Source organism: Gigantopelta aegis, chromosome 2, assembly GCF_016097555.1.
Source record: "Gigantopelta aegis isolate Gae_Host chromosome 2, Gae_host_genome, whole genome shotgun sequence".
NCBI classification, from domain to species: domain Eukaryota; kingdom Metazoa; phylum Mollusca; class Gastropoda; order Neomphalida; family Peltospiridae; genus Gigantopelta; species Gigantopelta aegis.
In genome coordinates, this window is record NC_054700.1 from 13,689,760 (window position 1) to 13,712,627 (window position 22,868).

A 22,868-nucleotide genomic window follows, 5' to 3' on the forward strand; every position below is an offset into this window, starting at 1 on the left:
CCCACAGGGACAAACTCGAATAACCCATATTTTGTGACAAACGCAGTCTTGTTCCATGCTATTATTGTATGACTACTAGTATTTGATAGTATGCCAAGTTAGTACCTAATTTTGAAAATCACACATTGCCAGTCAGTGTGTCAAAACACTCCTCAATCAACGGCAATGGATGTCGTTGATGGTAGAGTTCAACTTTTGGTACCGCTCCACCCAGTTTACGGACCATCACAACGGGAGCCTATACGCCTACTCGGATGTGGAGTGGGTGGGGTTGATATCACTCCCGCGTCCAACATTTTTTGTAAGTATGCCAACTGAGGCTCCATCTTCATCAGAGGTGCGGGACGTAGCCCCGTGGTAAAGCGCTCGCTCGATGCGCAGTCGGTCTGGGATCGATCCCCGTTGGTGGGCCCATTGGGCTAGTTCTCGTTTCAGCCAGTGTACCACGACTGGCATATCAAAGGCCGTGGTATGTACTACCCTGTGTGGGATTGTGGATATAAAAGACCCCTTGCTGCTAATCGAAAAGAGTAGCCCATGAAGTGGCGACAGCGGGTTTCTTCTCTCAATATCTGTGTTGTCCTTAACCATATGTCTGACGCCATATAACCGTAAATAAAGTGTTGAGTGCGTCGTTAAATAAAAGATTTTCTTCCTTCCTTCCTTCATCAACACAGCATTGTTGTGTTGTCGCATCTGCTCTTTGACGTCCCTAGCCATCACTGTGTCTGTCTGATGTTCCATTGTGGTGAACTAACACAGCATTGTGGTGTTGTCGCGTCCACTGTTGCACGTCCCTAACCATCACTGTGTCTGTCAATGTTCCATTGTGGTAAAGTCACATCCGCTCCTTGACGTCCCTAGCCATCACTGTGTCTGTCTGATGTTCCATTGTGGTGAACTAACACAACGTTGTGGTGTTGTCACATCCTCTCGTGAACGTCCCTAGCCATCACTGTGTCTGTCCCATATTCCATTTTGGTGAACTAACACAGCATTGTGGTGTTGTCGCATCCGCTCCTTGACGTCCCTAGCTATCAATGTATCTGTCTGATGTTCCATTGTGGTGAACTAACACAGCATTGTGGTGTTGTCGCGTCCACTGTTGCACGTCCCTAACCATCACTGTGTCTGTCCCATGTTCCATTGTGGTGAAGTCACATCCGCTCCTTGACGTCCCTAGCCATCACTATATTTGTCTGATGTTTCATTGTGGTGAACTAACACAACGTTGTGGTGTTGTCACATCCTCTCGTGAACGTTCCTAGCCATCACTGTGTCTGTCCCATGTTCCATTGTGGTGAACTAACACAGCATTGTGGTGTTGTCGCATCCGCTTCTTGACGCCCCTAGCCATCACTGTATCTGTCCGATGTTCCATTGTGGTGAACTAACACAACATTGTGTGTTGTCGTATCCGCTCTTATACGTACCTAGCCATCACTGTATCTGTTTGATGTTCCATTGTGGTGAACTAACACAGCATTGTGGTGTTGTCGCATCCGCTCTTATACGTCCCTAGCTATCACTGTGTCCGATGTTCCATTGTGGTGAACTAACACAGCATTGTGGTGTTGTCGCATGCGCTCTTTGACGTCCCTAGCCATCACTGTGTCGTCCCATGTTCCATTGTGGTGAAGTCACTGAAGTCAAAATTATTCTGGGCAAACATAAATTTTGTTATGTTTAACGACACCACCAGAGCACACTGATTTATTAATCATCGGCTATTGGATGTCAAACATATGGTCATAATGACAATCATAGAGAGGAAACCCGCTACATTTTTACATTAGTAGCATGGGATCTTTTATATGCACCATCCTACAGACAGGGTAGCACATACCACAGCCTTTGATATACCAGTCGTGGTCTTGGCGAACAAGTCCTGGTTCGTTGCCAGCAAGATGGCTAAACTGACCACCTCGTCCGGGCTTAACCCCACGCTCCACCTATCAGTTCAGCTCTTTACCAGTTCAGCCTTAAAAGTTAGTTTTGTTTAACTACACAACTAGAGCACATTGATTTAGTAATCATCGGCTATTGGATGTCAGACATTTGGTAATTTTGACATAGGAAACCCGCTAAATTTTGTTTTCATTAGTAGCGAGGGATCTTTTATATGCACTATACCACAGACAGGATAGCCTTTGATATACCAATGGGCCTACCGACGGGGATCGATCCTACACCAACTGCACATCTGGCGGGCGCTTTACCACTGGGCTACCTCCCACCCCTCAGTCCAACCTCTACCGCCTGAGCGACTAGCCAGGTCCCGTTTATCAGAAATGTTACTTATACGGGCATTTTTTTAGGATTTGGTCAAACATAGATTTTTAATCTAATTTGGGGATGCTGAATGTTAGGCATCTAAAACATAACGTTTTATGGTCATAAATGGTCGAAAACTAAATGGCGGAAAATTGCCTAATAAAAAATATGTAACTGATATCCCAACGATCTTTATAGGATTTGTTTCGTCATTTGCATATATGTGGATACATTTAATTTATAAAACTCTATGTTACACATCTGAAAAGTTTGTTTGTGGTCAAAATATTGGAAAACAAGATGGCGGAAACAAACGTCTGCCTTTTGTCATACAATTTATAAAATCGACATTCATGTGTTATGAAGGGCATTATTTGCTGCCATAAATGCAAGAATGTATCGCAGCATACTACACACATGGGTTCAATATATGTGTGATATGATTCAAGATGGCCACCACATCATAAGTATTTGCAAATGGGAAAAGGTATCGTCCAAAACATTGTCTATTTAATAATTCGTAACTGTATATTTGATTTATTACATCAAATATGATGCTAAGAAGTGGTCTATCCGCGGTCCCTTACGGATGCACCACGGTTTAACTATGGTTTTCAACGGATAAACCAAGGATAATTAAGGATAGGGGTTAGTTAACAACGGAGAGTGTTACGGGTCGCTACGGATAGCTAAGGATCGGTACAGTTTAGTACAGACCACAACGGATTGTCACGAATAATGCCGGATCGTATCCGTAGCTAACCCGGCGTCGTGATCCTTGGCAGTGTGACCGGGGATTTAACATATATTGGGAGCCAAATCAGATGGCATTCTATTCATCCGTATGAGTCCTTCTACTGCTATATATGAGGGAAGGTCTAGAGTTATACATGTAAGCTTCCTTTATATGATAATAACATGACACAAGCAAGCACATCTGCGAACATACGGTTTTGATCTTTCCATTTCCCAGGTAGAACATTTCGTACTTTTGTTTCTACTGTCTGATTATACACGTTACATTTTACATTAATTGTCTAAAGGATTCCTGTTTGTTCTCAGTAACCACTGTTTTATTTAACGACGCACTCAACACATTTTATTTACGGTTATATTGCATCAGACATATGGTTAAGGATCACACACACATTGAGGGAAGAAACCCGCTGTCGCCACTTCATGAGCTACTCTTTTCGATTAGCAGCAAGGGATCTTTTATATGCACCATCCCATAGACAGGATAGCACATATCACGGCCTTCAATGTACCAGTCATGGTGCACTGGCTGGAGCGAGAAATAACCCAATGAGCCCACTGACGGGGATCGATCCCAAACCGACCGTGCATCAAGCGAGCGCTTTACCACTGGGCTACGTCTCGTCCCCATAAAATATGAAATAATAATATTGCATCTCAGAGCATGAAAAGCAACCAAACTCAACATTCTCGAACTACGAGGTGTATTTTCCAATATTATATTCATAGGAATCGTTTTCCAAAAATTGTCCAATTGTTACATGGATATTTACACTAATTACATGCAAGCTGGGGCCCAAGGGGCCTGCCCTCTATTTTTGGTGAAGCAATATATATTACAGAATACACAAAAAATGCAAAGTTATTCCGTCCATCTGTTAAGGACCTTTAAATTCTATTTTCAAAAACTACAACGGGTTTTCAGCCCCCTCTATTAAAAAATTCTGGATCTGTGCCTGACATGTCTCCGTAGCTCAACTATTTCTTTTGAACATCTGGTTCTATTCTCAAGAATTGCACCCGTATGGACTAATATCCATCTTTGATTTGACCTCGCCCCATTTTGCTCTCAGCATACTTTTAACACTGTCGGATGCAAATGTATGATTGATGCTATCAAATGAAAGGTCCCAAAGGTTTTGACGAGATAGGTTGAATGCTTCTGCGGCCTGCAGATATTCGTTGGAAACAGTCGTTTGGTACACCCCTTTCCCATCAGTCTGGAACAAAAGCAAAAATATCGAAGTTTAAGATACAAGGAGAAAAAAAATATCCTGACAGAAAAGCTTGGAAATGGTGAACTGTTTTGATGCAAGTCTTGTGAACATATTTAGTACGACCTCAGGCCACCATCACCACCCCTTCACACACTTGATGTCAGAAAATGTTAGAACGTGTTTAACATCCAACAGCCAATGATTAATTAATCAGCGTGCTCTAGTGGTATCATTAAACAAAAAGTTGAACTTTAAATGTTTCAAAACCTTGTCGAGACTGCGGATTTGAACGAGTACAGACTTACACAAAGAACAACAGGATGGTTTCTCTTGTACCAGAAATCGAGATGGTGCGACTCGTAATCCCTCACTGTCTTCGTCTTCACATTGGACGTCATACAGGCTTCTGAAATTATCATCATTAGACATCATTCTAGATTTCTAAAATTATTATCATTAGACGTCATTCTAGACTTCTGAAATTATCATCATTAGACGTCATTCTAGACTTCTGAAATTATCATCGTTAGACGTCATTGTAGACTTCTGAAATTATCATCGTTAGACGTCATTCTAGGCTTCTGAAATTGTCATGGTTAGACGTCATTCTAGGCTTCTGAAATTGTCATGGTTAGACGTCATACTAGGCTTCTAAAATTGTCATCGTTAGACGTCATACTAGGCTTCTGAAAGTATCATCGTTAGATGGCATTCGAGGCTTGTAAAGCGTAATCACCGGTAAAGTTTCAACTCTACTAAATGATGGTCGCGTGACATACTGTTGAAACCTGAATACAAATTATCATTGTTAGACATCATTCTAGGCTTCTAAAACGTAAAACAATCTACTTCAGATTGCCCACCAGGAGAGCTTCCAACAGTGGTCATTTCACTTAATGATTCACGTCATGAAACCGTGCTGCTACAAACGCAGGTGGAGGACATTTTAAATTCTCTTGATGTATCCAAATTTTCAGGCCCTGATCTTATTAGTAATAGACTACTTAAACCTTTAGTTTTTTCCCGTCCAGTTGAAAACTTGCCAACGTAAATCCTATACACAAAAAGGGAAGTACCCATGAACTAACGAACTATAGACCTATCTCATTAATAATTTTTTTTTTTTTTTTTTTTTAACAATGTATCTTTAAACAAATGTTTTGTTTCTTTAAAACCAACAATATTATAAAAAAATTCAATCTAGTTTCATTCCAGGTGACTCGACCGTTAATCAGCTACTTGATTTGTATCATTTTATTTTATCTGTGGATGAGGAAAAGAAGTTAGAGCGGTGTTTTATGACATAAGTATAGCATTTGATCGAATTTGGCACAAGGGTCTAATCCACAAATTAGAAACTGTCGGGATAAAGGGTAAATTGTTAACATGGTTTGAAAGTTAGCTATCTGATCGTAAGCAACGTGTTGTAGTACAAAACCAGTCTTCTTAGACCAAAACTGTCCCAAATGGTCTCCCTCAAGGTTCTGTTCTTCGTCCTATCCTATTTTTGATCTACATAAATGTGGAATTACTTCCAATATACGCTTGTTCGCTGATGATACTTCGTTATATATAACTGTTGACAATCCTGCCGCATGTTGTAACATTTTAAACTCTGATCTTGAGCATATTAATACGTGGACTAAAAAGTGGCTTGTTACGTTGAGCCCTGCAATAATGAAATTTTGACGTTTAGTCGTAAAACTATAATCACAAATAATCCTAACTTATTGTTGAACAATGTGCAAGTATCAGGGTCCGGTAACATAAAGCACTCGTAACACTTACGTCAGAGGTACATCATACATAATGTGTGGCGTACGTCTGACATAAGTGTTACGAGCGATTTGTGTTACTGGGCCCAGAAGTTGAAGTTCATAAACATGTAGGTCTCGCATTAAAAAAATCGGGAGAATTGGATTTACATATAAAAAATATTGTTGCCAAAACCAGTAAAATTATAAATTGTTTCCGTTCTTTTAAACATAGTCTATGTAGAAGGTCACTAGAACAAATATACAGATCATTTACTCTCCCGATTTTTGATTATGCTGATATTATTTGGGATACTTGTACCCTTCAGCAGGCTCAATCTCTTGAAAATATTCAGTTAGAATTTGCGGTTCTTTTCGGGGAACATCTCAACAGTTATTATACACTGAAACTGGTTTCATACCTTTATCTGAAAGGAGAAATCGTCATAAACTATGGATGATGTACACACTTTCAAATAACTTACTACTCTCTTTTCTGACATTACAATTACACTGTTTTATTGCTGAGATAAATCCATACCATACATGTAGGGCAGATTATCTTTATACATATTCCTGCCGAACAAAACTCTTTTCAAATTGTTTCTTTCCTTCCGGTGTAAAGCTATGGAATAATACATCATCCGAGATTAGGAATTGTTCATCATTTTACAGTCTAAAAGTTAACACAAAATAATTCAGACCCCACTGTACCATTTTATTTTCATGAAGGTGGCAGAAGGCAACAGATACTACATAGTCGACTCCACCTGGGTATCATCAATCTAAATGGTCATAAGTTTGCACGGTATGTAAATGTCAACCCGTCTTGTGCTTGTGGGCATCCTATTGAAGACGCGAAACACTTTTTGAACTATTGTCCTATTTACCATGTGGTTCGTAATACCCACTTGTCTAATTATTTTTATTTCAATTGTAACATTTTATTATTTGGTGATCCGAACCTTAGTAACCAAGAAAATATCTGCATATTCAAATCTGTCCAGGACTTCAATAGTAAACGTTTTGAGATGACATAACCATTCACTTACACCCATTCTCTCTCTCTCTCTCTCTCTCTCTCTCTCTCTCTCTCTCTCTCTCTCTCTCTCTCTCTCTCTCTCTCTCTCTCTCTCTCTCTCTCTCTCTCTCCCCTTTTGTTCACTCCATTTGTCTTCGTTTACAAATATCAATTTATTAAATTTGTCATCTTGGCTGTATGTCTTTGTATTTGAAAAAATGTAGGAAGAGGCCTTAATGCAGTTTGGCCGATCCCAAAACCGCATAGTTAATGGTTAATAAATATTGTTTAAACCAATACAATTTTACTAATAGTGATAATAAGATATGTCATCTAAAGGGATATAGAGCTTAAAAACACTAAGATTGACTGGGAGTGGGAATATATAAATTAATAAAATAGACTTAAAAGCAGTATCTGACAACTTTTTTTTTCACTAGCCGTCAGGCATAACAATAGTAGTTATTTACTAGCCCAACATTGAATATCACTAGCCATGGGAGTGGGGCTACCATAATCTAATATCCCTGCCCTATATAACCATGGCCTACATGCACCTTTCAGAGTTTTTATTGCGATATCTAATACACACCTATAGGTATTTTCTTCTGTAAAACAATTTCCTCCAGTTCTTTACGCCCATCTCCTGGACTGGGTTGGTTTAAACAGGTGCCGTGACCAATTCGATCGCAGTGACACTGTTTCAGAACATTTAAAGTTTCTTCAAAATTAGGGATCTGGATAAAAAAAAAGAGAAAAAAAAAACAAAACCAAAAAAAAAAAACAAACAACAGAATGCTCGTAACCTCTCAGTACAGTCTTACTATTAAAGAGACAAATCACTAAAATCTTTTACCAATATAAAACAAAAACACTACCTTATAACAAATTTTTTAGTTTTCACTATGCACTCAAGGTAAAAATATTATTGGTAGTAAATCTTAAGGCAGAGATGAATTTTACCTGTAGAATGCAGGAAATTGCATTTCAGGACATCTAGTTTTAAAAACGTTACGGGGGAGTATACAGTTTGTTTTGTTTAACAACACCACTAGAGCACATTGATAAATTAATCGTCGGCTGTTGGATGTCAAACATTTGGTAATTCTGACAATCACATACCATGGCCTTTGACCAGTTGTAGTGCACTGGTCGGAATAAGAAAAAACACAATCAGTTGAATGGATCCACTGAGGTGGTTCGATCCTGCGACGCAAGTACCTCAGGCAAGCATTCAACCGACTGAGCAAAATATCTCCTGGAAGTATACCCCGAACCCTCTAGAAAATTAACTTTGCTTCCGCCGTGCCAGCAATGTCGTAGGAAGTGTTAAGTCTGATTTTAATAATAATAATAATAATAGACGGACGGTCAGGCAGACAGACAGACACAGACAGAAGGACGGAGATAAAAATAAACAACCTATAGTTGAACCGGAAGGGGGACTAATAGAAAAAAGAAAAAAACCCCACATAACAAAACACAATAAGAACATAATATTGTTAGGATGCGGCAATTGAAATCAATGATTTTTAAAATATATCGCTCGCATCTAATTAGGACACAGCTTTAGGATACAACTTTAGTAGGGACACTTAATACAAACGCTACATGTACTATGTTTTTATTTTATCAAATTGAATGGAAATGTAGGCTTGTATCTTTAGCCCAGTGGTAAAGTGCTCGCCTGATGCATGGTCATTGTAGGGTTGATCCCCGTTAGTGGGCCCATTGGACTATTTCTTGTTCCAGCCAGTGCTCAACGACTGGACTAACAAAGACCGTGGCATGTACTATCCTGTCTATAAAATATTCCTTGCTGCTAACTGATCGAAAAGAGTAGCACATGGAGTGGTGGCATCAGGTTTCCTCTCTGTGGTCCTTAATCACATCTCTGACACCATATATATTACCATAGTAAAAATGTGCTGAGTGTGTAGTTAAATAAAACACTTCTTTCTTTCTTGTATCTTTACTAACCTCGGCTAAGTGTAGAGCAAGCTTCAAGCCCTTTTCGTGAGCACTCTGGAACACTGGGATATAGTCTGTGGCATCTCCAACCTAAAACAAATATGGGTACATCCTATTTTAACACATTAGGTGCTATCCAGTTGCTTCCCTGCTATAAAAATCAATTAGATTATATATATATATATATATTACGTGCATATAGTTCTTATTAGTTTTAAACATTGAAACTTGTTTTTTGTTTAACGACACCACTAGAACACATTGATTTACTAATCATCGGTTATTGGATGTCAAACATGTCTTAGAGAGGAAACCCGCTAAATTTTTCCATTAGTAGCAAGGGATCTTTTATATGCAACATCCTACAGGCAGGACAGCACATACAACGACCTTTGATATACCAGTCATGGTGCACTGGCTGGAACGATAAATAGCCCAATGGGCCCACCGACGGGGATCGATCCCAGACCGACCGCGCATCAAGCGAGTGCTTTACCAGTGGGCTACGTCCTGCCCCAAATTGAAACAAGTAGATCTTCCATAAAATATACACGTAGGGCCTATTTAACAGCCATTTGGTTGTTCCAGTCTAGAGTTTAATATTTTTGGAAAATACTCAAATAGATTTGATGTATGCAACAAAATATGGGTATGATTGTTTTAGCGTAACGTTTCAAATAGATACTATTTAAAATGTATTGCACGGCGATATATTCAACACTCTCTTAAAAAGATTCAGGCATATTTAGAGGATACTGCTAACTTAGTGCGCTTGCCTTTCTGTGCATTTCATTTAGTTTCATTTATACCTATTTCGTGCTTATATCTAGTTTAACTTAAGGTTCAAGATTGCTAACTGGGCACACACACCTTCACTATCTAGGCTCTGTGTCCAGCACAGGGGACATGCAAAATTATTAGAATACAAATAGCATGACGATTAGAAATGCATGTACATTGAATATACAGACACTGATATTCTAAACAAGAATATATATTTAATATTTAATACCAGTCGTTACAAAAGTTTATAAGTCAAAAACATCTGACAATGCAGCTTACTTAGGATAGTTCCTTTAGAACACAATGATGACGAAAAATAAAATCTAATTAAAAAGACATTTCTGAGTTTGCTGCACCTTTTAATATGTTATCGACCAACAAAGCCGTTTTAACGATTGTAATTACATATCAAATATATTTTTATTCATAAAATATTAGTGGCTGTATATTAAACGTGTTGCTGATCGTTCTAATATTTTTACTTGGTTAAATTTCATTTTAATTCCTGAAATATTAATTTTTCGTACGTACGAAATTATCTGAAGACAGAATCCAGTTTGGGCTTCTTACACATATTAAGACGACCAGAAACACATTGCATATACAGACACTTATATTCTAAACAAGCAAATATATTTAATATTTAAGTTTAATAGTCGATATCTGTCACGGGGATTCTATAATACCCGTAACTGAATAAAACACGATTATCAAAATATCTCTCCTAACTGTATATCTATTAGATCTCTCTGTAACAGGCTGTTAAACCCTAGTATGGCTCGTCTCTAGGTATGATCAGAGATACGATCTTATATAAAGTATATATATTTATAGCACGTTTAGCTCACTAGAAACACAACAAAAACACAATACACTTTGGAATCTGTATTAATCTACGCTGACAAATGTACAGCCGTAGTAGTAAATTAATAACAGCAGTAATAACAACCCAGAACTGATCACTTAATTAGTTAATCTCTAGGTGTCTAGTTACACAATATGCGAATCACTTCACCGTTACACCACACCCACACGTGTGATAATTGAGAAACGCTTCCAGGAGAAGTTAATTAATAAAGGAATTACAACACCATTCCTAACTGGTTAATTTTTAATTAACCCTAACTACTCATTCAGTAACCTTGTGACACAGAATTAATATTGGTACCTATCACAATAAAGACAATAACCTACAGTGTACCTAGGTCCGCTAGGATGACTGGCTAAGCTTTATATTACCAAATACTCATATAATGTTAGAACAAAAAGTCTACGACTTACTTCGTCAGATGACCGAAGACACTGTCTAAAGAATATTGGTATAATACAGTATCAAAATATTTAAAGTCACATCAATCACATCAAGGTTATACACAGAGCAGAAATAATATATTTACCAAAGTCCAAACGGACTAACGTTCCCTCGGAGCCTTCCTATTCGTTCTCCTCGATATCTCTAAAACACTAGCTATTTATTATAAATCAGGATTTTGCCTGGGGGTACAAGGCGGTACCTCACGTATCATCTCATAGTCTACCTCTACTAGAGTCGGTATATTTCTCTCTGATCGTCAGTCTGGCTGTCGCCAACCGCGAGCAATCTCCTACCCATAAACAGCACTACCGGAGATATTACGTAACTACTAGCCACATGGCCTCCACAGCTGGACTAAGTGCATATTGGAATGTCCGATCGCGCGAAGTATTACGTAACAAGTGCCCACCTGGGCTACGGGCAATAAACTGCACACGGCCCTTTAACACAATTAAAATCGCCACAGGCGAAAACAAATTTAAGAGCATGTTCCGTGACAATATCTTACAATGCAACAAACTCAGGAATGTCCCTTTAATGTTAGATTTCAATTATCGAAAATAGCTCTTATAGTAAAAAAAAAAAATGCAGTTGTTTACAAACTGGGGTCTGTCATTTTAAACCCTTTCAAATTTCATACACTTTGTAAAAAAAAAACCCAGAATTTCCGTAACTTTTTTTAATGACCTCTTTTCAGTAAATTCAAGGATTTTTCTGCAAACAAAACATAATTCTAATAATAAAATATATTTTATTATTACAATTACGTCTTAATGTAAACTGCCGATGTTATTTTGTGTTAGTTTAAATGAACACAACATTAGCTATCAACCCAATTTTCATTTTACACGACATTCCATCACCCAACTTAAACAAATATGACTTTCATAACATCCATGACTTTCCAGGATAACGTTCATGACTTTCCAGGCCAGGAAAATAAGTTAAAATCCAATGACTTTTTTCATGACAATACACAGTGGCGGATCCAAAAAATCCTTTTTTCTTTCTTTTTTTTTGGGGGGGGGAGGGGGGGGGGGGGGGCAAAGCCCAAAAATGTTCTCGAAGGAATTCCTCGAGTTCTCCAACATAAAACATGAAAAAAGAGCAAAATGTAGGGGTAGGCGGGCCCCTGCCTCCTCTCTTAGATCCGCCACTCAATACATACACATGTATATGAACCCTGCCCTTCCAGAACATACCTGAGGGTCTCCACTGAAGTCAATTCCGACAACAATCCCGTCTGAATCATGTAGATATCTGTCAGCCAGACTCACTGTCTGCCTCGCCACGTCGACGCCCTTCCTGCGGTCGATGGAGATCAAGATCCGCACAACGATGTCGACCTCCTCGGCCCGGCAGTCCCTGACGGCACGCAGCATCGTGTCGACGTACACCGGCCACGTCAGCCCCGTCTCCGGGACGTCTTTTGGCGTGGACCGCAGCTCCAAGTACTTGACGTTATCCGCAGCATACTCATGAATTATGTCGTATGTCAGCTGAAATATATGCATTTCATGAAATGGGGTACAGTGTACTGAAATACATACGTGATTATACGCGAGATAAAATAAGGTATTTAACAGTTTTTAATTATTCAGTTACAAGCGAGCTGAAATAATCACTTATGACTTTAACATTCTACAGTCATGACTTACAAATTCTTTGATAATGACTTACAATGGCCTACATCAATTAGAACTGAATTAGTCAAGAGATGGACTGAAGTTTTGAAGTCAATTAAAACTGAATTAATCCACAGATAAACTAAAATATATTAACTCATTTCGAACTGAATTAATCGACAGATAAACTAAAATATATGAACTCGATTAGAACTCAATTAACGCACATAGAAACTGAAATATACCAATTCAATTAGCACTGAATTAACCAACATATGGACTGAAATATATGAACTCAATTAGAACCGACTCAAAGCACAGATAAACCGAAATACCTGAACTCAATTAGAGCTGAATTAACAAAGATATTGAATGAAGTATATGAACTGAATTAGAACCGAATTAACACTCAGATAAACTGAAATATATGAGAGAGAGAGAGAGAGAGAGAGAGAGAGAGAGAGAGAGAGAGAGAGAGAGAGAGAGAGAGAGAGAGAGAGAGAGAGAGTGAGTGAGTGAGTGAGTGTGAGTGTGTGTGTACCTTTTTAACATGCCCCTATACCACTAAGGTTTTGGGAACTCAATTAGAACACAATTAACACAGATGGACTGAAATATATGGATAAAATTTAAACAAAATTCACCCACAAATAAACTGAAATATATGAACTTAATTTAAACTGAATTAACCAACCTATGGACTGAAGTTATGAACTCCGTTAGGTACATGATATGCTTGTTAGGAGTTTGGTACAGAAGCACACCCTCCAAGAGGACCAGTGATGTACACGATATGCTCGTTAGGAGTTTGGTACAGAAGCACACTGAACAAGAGTACCAGTGATGTACACGATATGCTCGTTAGGAGTTTGGTACAGAAGCACACTGAACAAGAGTACCAGTGAGGTAGACGATATGCTCGTTAGGAGTTTGGTACAAAACACTGAACACGAGTACCAGTGAGGTAGAAGATATACTCGTTAGACGATATGCTCGTTAGGAGTTTGGTACAGGCGCACACTGAACAAGAGTACCAGTGAGGTAGACGATATGCTCGTTAGGAGTTTGGTACAGGCGCACACACATTAGTGAATGAGTTGGTACTACTTAGTCATGGATCAAAAACGTAGTAGCATTAATTTGTATAATATGTATACATTAATACATGCATTATAGGGTGTATTCTACCAAATCAAATCCCATAGACGACAATAGTAACATATAAGAATAAACCTCCTACCTGCAGTGTATCAATCGACATAAACATCACAGATATAAATACTACCACCCCTCACCCTTAAAGTGAATTAGAAAAAATTTGGAGGTCAAGGTGCTCATTTCAGAGATAACGAGCAGCGTCTATGACTACCCTAGTTCCGCACAAAAGTTTAGTCTTTTTTTTACAGGTACCCCATATATGTTTCAAGCACAAGGTTACTTGGCACAGTGTACTAGATGAAATGAAATTGCATACATTTTTGGGGGGGGGCACAGATGAAACTATCTTTTTTTTACAACCAACACACTCACATTTATCACCAATCACAGAACTTGTGGTGTTCACTTCTCTATCAAAAGTTCAGTGCACCTCCAACTTTGACCCAGCCGTAAGTTATTTGGTTTAGTACTACCTATAGCTTTGTTATGTTTTGAACATGGTTGTCTGCACTAAAGTACTAATCAAAATTATACCCAGATGATTTTCTATTTTTGTATATTAGTCATGAAAATCCTTGGAATAAAAACCATAAAAATGTGTCAGTATTATCATGACCTGTTATGGTATTCAAACAACCGGTCCAAAAAACGACAATAAATGATCTGTTATAGATAGAAATATGAGATGTATTTACAATTTTACTGCAAAACTTATGTAATTTGAAACAGACTATAACACCCAAGTTGATATTGATTACACCTGACAGGTGAAATCACAGTACTAAGTTTATTTAAAGTTATAAGCAATTTCCCTCTCTTATTCTCCAGATGGAAAAAGGAATAAACAGCTTTCACAAAAGTTTACTAACTGTAACTGAGACTGCAGGTAATTGTACCATATTGATACCCAAAAATAATACACCTGTCCTTTCCAATACAATGAAGTTCAATAAACTGCTTTGTCAGATGAAGATTTTTTTTTATTATTGATTATGGATACAAGGTCAGTAATTTTGTTGTTAGCAAATTTATATAATTATTTTAGTTATTTGATTTAATATGCTGGACTGCTAGTACTTGTGATTTCACCTGTCAGGTGTAATCAATATCAACCTGGATGTTATAGTCTGTTTCAAATTACATAAGTTTTGCAGTAAAATTTTAAATACATCTCACATTTCTACCTATAACAGGTCATTTATTGTCCTTTTTTGGACCGGTTGTTTGAATACCGTAAAAGGTCATAATAATACTGACACATTTTTATGGTTTTTATTCCAAGGATTTTCATAACTAATATATAAGACTGGAAAATCACCTGGGTATAATTTTGATTAGTACTTTAGTCTCTGTATTACACAAACATACAAATAAAAGTATTTCATTGTATGTTATTTTTGCAATAAGAAATATTAACTGTTTGTTTTGGACCAGCTACTGATTGGAGAAGGTGCAGTCTGAGTAATGAAGTTAATTTTCTTTATTAGAGAGGGGACAAATTACATGTAGTAGCATGGGTTAAATGGACCTGGGAATTACATGTAGTAGCATTGAATACCGAGGGACAAATTACAGTAGCATGGGTTAAATCATGTTTATACTGAGGACACAATTACATGTAGTAGCATTTGAAGACACATTTTTTATTAGCGAGGGACAAATTACATGTAGTAGCATGGGTTAAATGAAGACACATTTGTTTATTAGAGAGGGACAAATTACATGTAGTAGCATGGGTTAAATGAAGACACATTTGTTTATTAGCGAGGGACAAATTACATGTAGTAGCATGGGTTAAATGAATACATTTGTTTTTAGCGAGGGACAAATTACATGTAGTAGCATGGGTTAAATGAAGTCTTTGTATTAGAGAGGGACAAATTACATGTAGTAGCATGGGTTAAATGAAGACACAAGTGTTTATTAGAGAGGGACAAATTACATGTAGTAGCATGGGTTAAATGAAGACACATTTGTTTATTAGAGAGGGACAAATTACATGTAGTAGCATGGGTTAAATGAAGACACATTTGTTTATTAGAGAGGGACAAATTACATGTAGTAGCATGGGTTAAATGAAGACACATTTGTTTATTAGAGAGGGACAAATTACATGTAGTAGCATGGGTTAAATGAAGACACATTTGTTTATTAGAGAGGGACAAATGAAGTAGCATGGGTTAAATGAAGACACATTTGTTTATTTTATTAGAGAGGGGAGGGACAAATTACATGTAGTAGCATGGGTTAAATGAAGACACATTTGTTTATTAGAGAGAGGGACAAATTACATGTAGTAGCATGGGTTAAATGAAGACACATTTGTTTATTAGCGAGGGACAAATTACATGTAGTAGCATGGGTTAAATGAAGACACATTTGTTTATTAGAGGGACAAATTACATGTAGTAGCATGGGTTAAATGAAGACACATTTGTTTATTAGCGAGGGACAAATTACATGTAGTAGCATGGGTTAAATGAAGACACATTTGTTTATTAGAGAGGGACAAATTACATGTAGTAGCATGGGTTAAATGAAGACACATTTGTTCTGGGAGAATTACATGTAGTAGCATGGGTTAAATGAAGACACATTTGTTTATTAGCGAGGGACAAATTACATGTAGTAGCATGGGTTAAATGAAGACACATTTGTTTATTAAGGGACAAATTACATGTAGTAGCATTTAAATTAGACACATTTGTTTATTAGCGAGGGACAAATTACATGTAGTAGCATGGGTTAAATGAAGACACATTTGTTTATTAGCGAGGGACAAATTACATGTAGTAGCATGGGTTAAATGAAGACACATTTGTTTATTAGCGAGGGACAAATTACATGTAGTAGCATGGGTTAAATGAAGACACATTTGTTTATTAGCGAGGGACAAATTACATGTAGTAGCATGGGTTAAATGAAGACACATTTGTTTATTAGCGAGGGACAAATTACATGTAGTAGCAATAAATGAAGACACATTTGTTTATTAGCGAGGGACAAATTACATGTAGTAGCATGGGTTAAATGAAGACACATTTGTTTATTAGCGAGGGACAAATTACATGTAGTAGCATGGGTTAAATGAAGACACATTTGTTTATTAGAGAGGAACAAATTACATGTAGTAGCATGGGTTAAATGAAGACACATTTGTTTATTAGCGAGGGACAAATTACATGTAGTAGCATGGGTTAAATGAAGACACATTTGTTTATTAGCGAGGGACAAATTACATGTAGTAGCATGGGTTAAATGAAGACACATTTGTTTATTAGCGAGGGACAAATTACATGTAGTAGCATGGGTTAAATGAAGACACATTTGTTTATTAGCGAGGGACAAATTACATGTAGTAGCATGGGTTAAATGAAGACACATTTGTTTATTAGCGAGGGACAAATTACATGTAGTAGCATGGGTTAAATGAAGACACATTTGTTTATTAGCGAGGGACAAATTACATGTAGTAGCATGGGATAAATGAAGACACATTTGTTTATTAGCGAGGGACAAATTACATGTAGTAGCATGGGTTAAATGAAGACACATTTGTTTATTAGCGAGGGACAAATTACATGTAGTAGCATGGGTTAAATGAAGACACATTTGTTCTGGGAGAATGACATGTAGTAGCATGGGTTAAATGAAGACACATTTGTTCTGGGAGAATAACATTTTACACATGTAATGTTAACTTCTGGGGGATAGACGTAGCCCAGTGGTAAAGTGCCCGACTGATGCGCGGTCGATCTAAGATCGATTCCCGTTGGTGGGCCCATTGGGCTATTTTTCGTCTCGGCCAGTGCACCACAACTGACATATCAAAGACAGCGGTATGTGATATCCTATCAGCGGCATAGTGCATATTAAAGCACTCCTGCCATTATACGAAACAATGTAGCGGGTTTCCTTTCTAAGAATATATGTCAAAATTACCATATGTTTGGCATCCAATAGCCGATGATTAATAAATCAATGTGCTCTAGCGGTGTCGTTAAACAAAACAAACAAACAAATCCTCAGATTATACGTCAAGATTACTAAATGTGTGACATCCAATAGCCAACGATTAATAAATCAATGTGCTCTAGTGGTGTCGTTAAATGAAACAAAGTTTAACTTTAACAATTACATGTGTTCCACGGAGACACGTGTGTACTGAGAGAGAACCAGTTTCCAAATGTAAATAACCTTGGCTTCTTTAGGAAGGAAGGAAGGAAATGTTTTATTTAACGACGCACTCAACATATTTTATTTACGGTGTCAGACATATGGTCAAGGACCAAACAGATATTGAGAGGAAACCTAGTCGCCACTTCATGGGCTACTCTTTTCGATTAGCAGCAAGGGATCTTTTATATGCACCATCCCGCAGACAGGATAGTACATACCATGGCCTTTGTTACACCAGTTGTGGAGCACTGATTGGAACGAGAAATAGCCCAATGGGTCCACCGACGGGGATCGATCCTAGACCGACCGCACATCAAGCGAACGCTTTACAACTGGGCTACATCCCGCCCCCTGGCTTCTTTAGAAGACAAATAAGATGACCGTAACCTGAGATAAAAGATCAGTTACCTAAGAACATGCGATAAAAGATCAGTTACCTAAGAACATGCACAGCAGATCTGGGTGACCTGGTAATAACAAAACGGTATTTATCTAGAACTATGAATAGTAAAACCTGGTGACCTGGTTACTGTACATACACGCTGCCATCCCAAATATGTACCTGCAGTTTTATGTTTGTGCATTTTTGTTTGCAGGTAGACGTAGTCTTCCCAACACTGGCATCTACCATAGAACATTACATTACTGTTGAAGGACACCGAGCTTTAATAGGATATTTATCTATGTAAAATAGGACAGGTGTTTTAGGAATGGCATGTAAAATTAATTTTGCTTACCTTATAAATGGAATATTCATCATTGAAAATTTTGTGAAGAAATGTAAAGAGAGTGAAAGATCTGAAATAAAAAAAGTTTAATTCAAGATATTACTGACAACAACTTTACTGAATGTTAAATGTTTTTAGAAAGAAAGAGTAGTTTGGTTTATGACACATCATGAATTGTTTTTAAACTACAGGTATTGCTATGTTTGGTATGTTCAACATACAGTATTTTAGATGATGTTATTAAGAATGGAAATAACAGGCGGAAATGTAATTACATCCAGATATTAGCATGCCATGTGACATAATTAGTTTGATGTCAAAGGTTCCATATAATGACACAATTGTATTGGTTTATATTAAATATTAACATTATATATAAATAAAAAGCATGAAAAAGCTTACAGATGCAACTTAAATCAAGTATCTGTGTTTCCTGGGAGCCAAGATATCGGAACATTTGTTATTCGATGACGGCCATTTTGAAAACCAAGATGGCAGCCGCAATTATGGTTGGTTCGGGTGTCCTGCTTTTGTATGAACGAGTATTACAAATTGTACCTGTATCCAAAACCACACTTTTTTTCACATTTTAAACAAATTTTACGTAATCCACTAGACTAATTTCAGCATTTATTCTTTGTTCTTCTATACCAGACAATAATTTACTGACAAGAGTACAGGCGAGGTACGCCTGTAAAAAATAGCCGAGATTGCCTACTTGTGGTACGCAACACACCACCATCCCAAGTTGTAATTACTTGCAAGGTTTGATGATCCTAAATTAATAAGGAAGATATGCCCAGACAAGGATTTCCTTTAATGGGCAGTCATGTGTGCAACGCTGATCACGGTAACATAGTTATGGTAATATATACGACACACCACCTTCCCAAGTTGTACTTGCATGCAAGGATTGATGGTGCTATGTGGTAACAAAGATATACTACGGAAATGAAACAGTTTATGAACTGACAGATTAGGATATATGTGGCCTCAGATTACAGTTATCTTCCCATTTGAAATGTGTCCGTGCAAGTAGTCTGCTGTTTGACTGTGATTATTTCATGGCAGACAGCTATGGAGTGGCAACTATTTGACTGAAGTTGACAGGGGAGAGCATGTAGGTTGTAAACATGTGTAACTTGTTGACATTGAAGACTTGTTTGTGGTAATTCTGACCTATGCAAAAGTAGTGATTTTTGTGTAAAATGGATGTACTCCAGCCAGGTTTAGCGGGTGTGTTTGTTTAAACCAATACCACGGGATAAAGAGCTGGACAACAGGAGTTGTCCTTTTCAGGGTATGTGTCCCACAGGCAGGCAAAGGTACATACAAAAATCCACGGGCCTGCTGATATTAATAAAAATGTTATAGCCACTAAGGCTATATAGAAACATATAGCGTAATTAATTGTAGTCTGTGGCCCGATGTACTCACTCATCAATAGGACAATTGTCGTTTTCCGTAAAAGTCAATTTCCAGCTGCGATACTCTGAATTATCATCAAGCTTTGCCTTCCTGTCCACCAGTTCCTGTAGAGTTTTGTCACTGAAGCTTGTGTTCAGGTGAGTGTGCAGCTCCTAAAGACAGCCATATAATATGTAAAGGAAAGGAAGGAAATGTTTTATTTAACGACGCACTCAACACATTTTATTTACGGTTATATGGAAAGAAAGAAAGAAATGTTTTATTTAACGACGCACTCAACACATTTTATTTACGGTTATATGGCGTTAGACATATGGTTAAGGACCACACAGATATTGAGGGAGGAAATCCACTGTCGCCACTTCATGGGCTACTCTTTTTTATTAGCAGCAGGGAATCTTTTATATACACCATCCCATAGACAGGATAGCACATACCACATCCTTTGATGTACCAGCCATGGTGCACTGGCTGGAGCGAGAAATAGCCATGACGGGGATCGATCCCAAACCGACCGCGCATCAAGCGAGTGCTGTACCAATAGGCTATTGAATGTCAAACATTTGATAATTCATATATAATAGCCATAGAGAGAGCCCGCTACATTTTTCCATTAGCAGCTAGAGATCCTTTGTATACATTTTCACACTGACATGACAGCTCATACCATGGTCTTTGCTATACCAGTCGTGGTGTACTGGTTGCCTCCACTTGAAGGAAAATCATGGTGAACGTAGCAATCACACACTGTTATCATTGAGTTTCAAGTAGAATATATTTTCCTGTTTATCCGATGGGCTCATTTTTTATTTTGTTTAACGACACCACTAGAGCACATTGACTAATTAATCATCAGCTACTGGATGTCAAACATTAGTAATTCTGACTCTACCTCGGCCTTTGATATACCAGTTGTGGAGCACTGGATAGAACGAAAAATAGCTCAATGGGCACACCTACGGGGATCGATCCTAGACCGACCGTGCATCAAGTGAATAGCTTTGAGTTGCCAGTAGAAGATATTTTTCTGTTTATCCGATGGGTTCACACCTTTGAAAAATGTTTATTACAATGGCTGAGATTGTTTAATTTTTACAAATGTAAAATGATTTAAGTACTGTGGGTGTTTGTTTGTTTGTTGTTGTGTCGTTTTTTGGTCACGAGCTCTCTGTTACGGAAGAATCTTACGTTTTAGTATACAGTGCCAGCAATATGTTTGTCAGTCATCGAGTAAAAAGCTTTGGCGCTTTACTTCGCTCAGCAGCATATTCGCTGAAGAGCAGAATCGAAACAACCTCAAACGACCTGCGGTGTACAAATGTATACGTCAAATCTGTATGTGTAAATCGCTGGCACAAGCTACTGTATATTATGGAATCAGTTTTGTATGTGATGTTCAAATATGTTCTATATGGATCACTGATCTCCCCCACCTTTCCTGTCCTGGACGGAGGAGCCGGCCGAAGCCGGCTCTTGTGCCCAAGACAGGCGTGTGCTACAACAGCTTGCTCTGAATGTGCACGTAAAGCCATATGACCTGACCTGACTTGATCACTGATCTGAAATAAAAATCTATTATTATTATTATTATTATTATTATTATTATAGTATTATTATTTAAAACTTACCACTTTAGGTAGCTGGTAACAAAATTCCTTTAACGATTGCCTTGTCATGTTGCCCGAAACACTCGCGTGTATTCGAAATTATGTTTAGGTGTAGGGAACGTGTTCCTACAGGTTTCGGCGACGCGAGAACGTGTTCGTGGCTTATTCCAGTTCTCAAATCCCACACTACCTCGCCTGCTGGGGTCTGATGCATGAACCGAGACAACCGAAAGTCTCTAACAACTCATGGTCCCGGACTGTAGACGTTAGGACTTTGACCGTCGCCAGTTTCCAATGCATGGACCCGACGTGTGACTACGACCACGAAGTTCGAGAGTTTAGCGCGATTGTCACAACGTTTGTGGTATTTCTATTTATAAACTAGGAAATCCCTAGCTCGAGTACTTTGACTATAAGGGAGCTAGACGGACATTTGGACGTGGTTGAGACATCGGACATAACGCTGATGGGTACTGAGTTCGCAGCCCGGTAGGCCTACCTGCTCTCACGCAGAGCGAGTTTTAACGACCCAGTGGGTAGTTGTAACACCAATACACCTTCTTCACTCTCACAAACCACTTTAGTAACTAACCCACTGTCCTGAATGGACAGCCCAGATAGCTGAGATGTATGCCCAGGACAGCGTGCCGATGTTCCAAGCGATACAGACACACGACAACACTCATGGTGAATAATGTGATATCTTAATTAGGTAAGTAACAACTAAGTATATATACATAATTATAACTCGGATTAATTCACCATAACTGGCGCTTGCTTGAAGTCTAAAGCTAAGATTCCTTTTGTCCGGTTGCGTTTGCGGCTCCGTTTACGACTCCGTTTGCGGTTGCGTTTACAATACGTTTTGAGTGAATCCATTTGACGGCAAAGTATGCGTTTATACAGCCTTTTGGTGCTAATCTACACGTGGGGGAAAAGTACACATGGGATTTCCTTAAAATTACCGCACGGCGAAACGGATGAATCGCCCCACGGAGCGATTGAAATAAGCGCATGCGGTTTCGAATAACTAAACGCAAACGGATCGCACT

At 38.2% G+C, this 22,868-nt stretch overlaps 1 protein-coding gene across 3 annotated transcripts; it reads right to left on the minus strand.

The window, feature by feature from the left end:
• Positions 1–3,717: 3,717 nt before the first annotated feature.
• Positions 3,718–22,178, minus strand: LOC121381527 (adenosine deaminase-like protein). Of its 3 annotated transcripts, none has more exons than XM_041510863.1 (8): positions 21,838–22,171; positions 20,219–20,361; positions 18,791–18,851; positions 12,294–12,590; positions 9,003–9,083; positions 7,615–7,720; positions 4,553–4,653; positions 3,718–4,250 (listed from the first exon to the last, which is right to left on the minus strand). In XM_041510863.1, the coding sequence occupies exons 1-8, from the start codon at positions 21,883–21,885 to the stop codon at positions 4,038–4,040; spliced, it is 1,050 nt and encodes a 349-aa protein (XP_041366797.1). In that variant the 5' UTR covers positions 21,886–22,171; the 3' UTR covers positions 3,718–4,037. The 3 variants fall into 3 exon arrangements, 2 of the variants coding, with proteins under 2 accessions (XP_041366797.1, XP_041366791.1); XM_041510857.1 differs by having other exon boundaries at positions 7,615–7,759; XR_005959081.1 differs by lacking the exon at positions 3,718–4,250 and adding an exon at positions 6,324–6,429 and having other exon boundaries at positions 7,615–7,759; positions 21,838–22,178.
• Positions 22,179–22,868: the final 690 nt, after the last annotated feature.

Bases quoted from the DNA above. Each gene is read 5' to 3' on its own strand.
- LOC121381527 (XM_041510857.1), bottom strand. From the start codon at position 21,885: ATGACAAGGCAATCGTTAAAGGAATTTTGTTACCAGCTACCTAAAGTG. The intron at 20,362-21,837 runs GTAAGTTTTAAA...GGCTGTCTTTAG, and splicing joins GTTACCAGCTACCTAAAGTG to GAGCTGCACACTCACCTGAA. The intron at 12,591-18,790 runs GTAAGCAAAATT...CATATATTTCAG, and splicing joins ATGAATATTCCATTTATAAG to CTGACATACGACATAATTCA.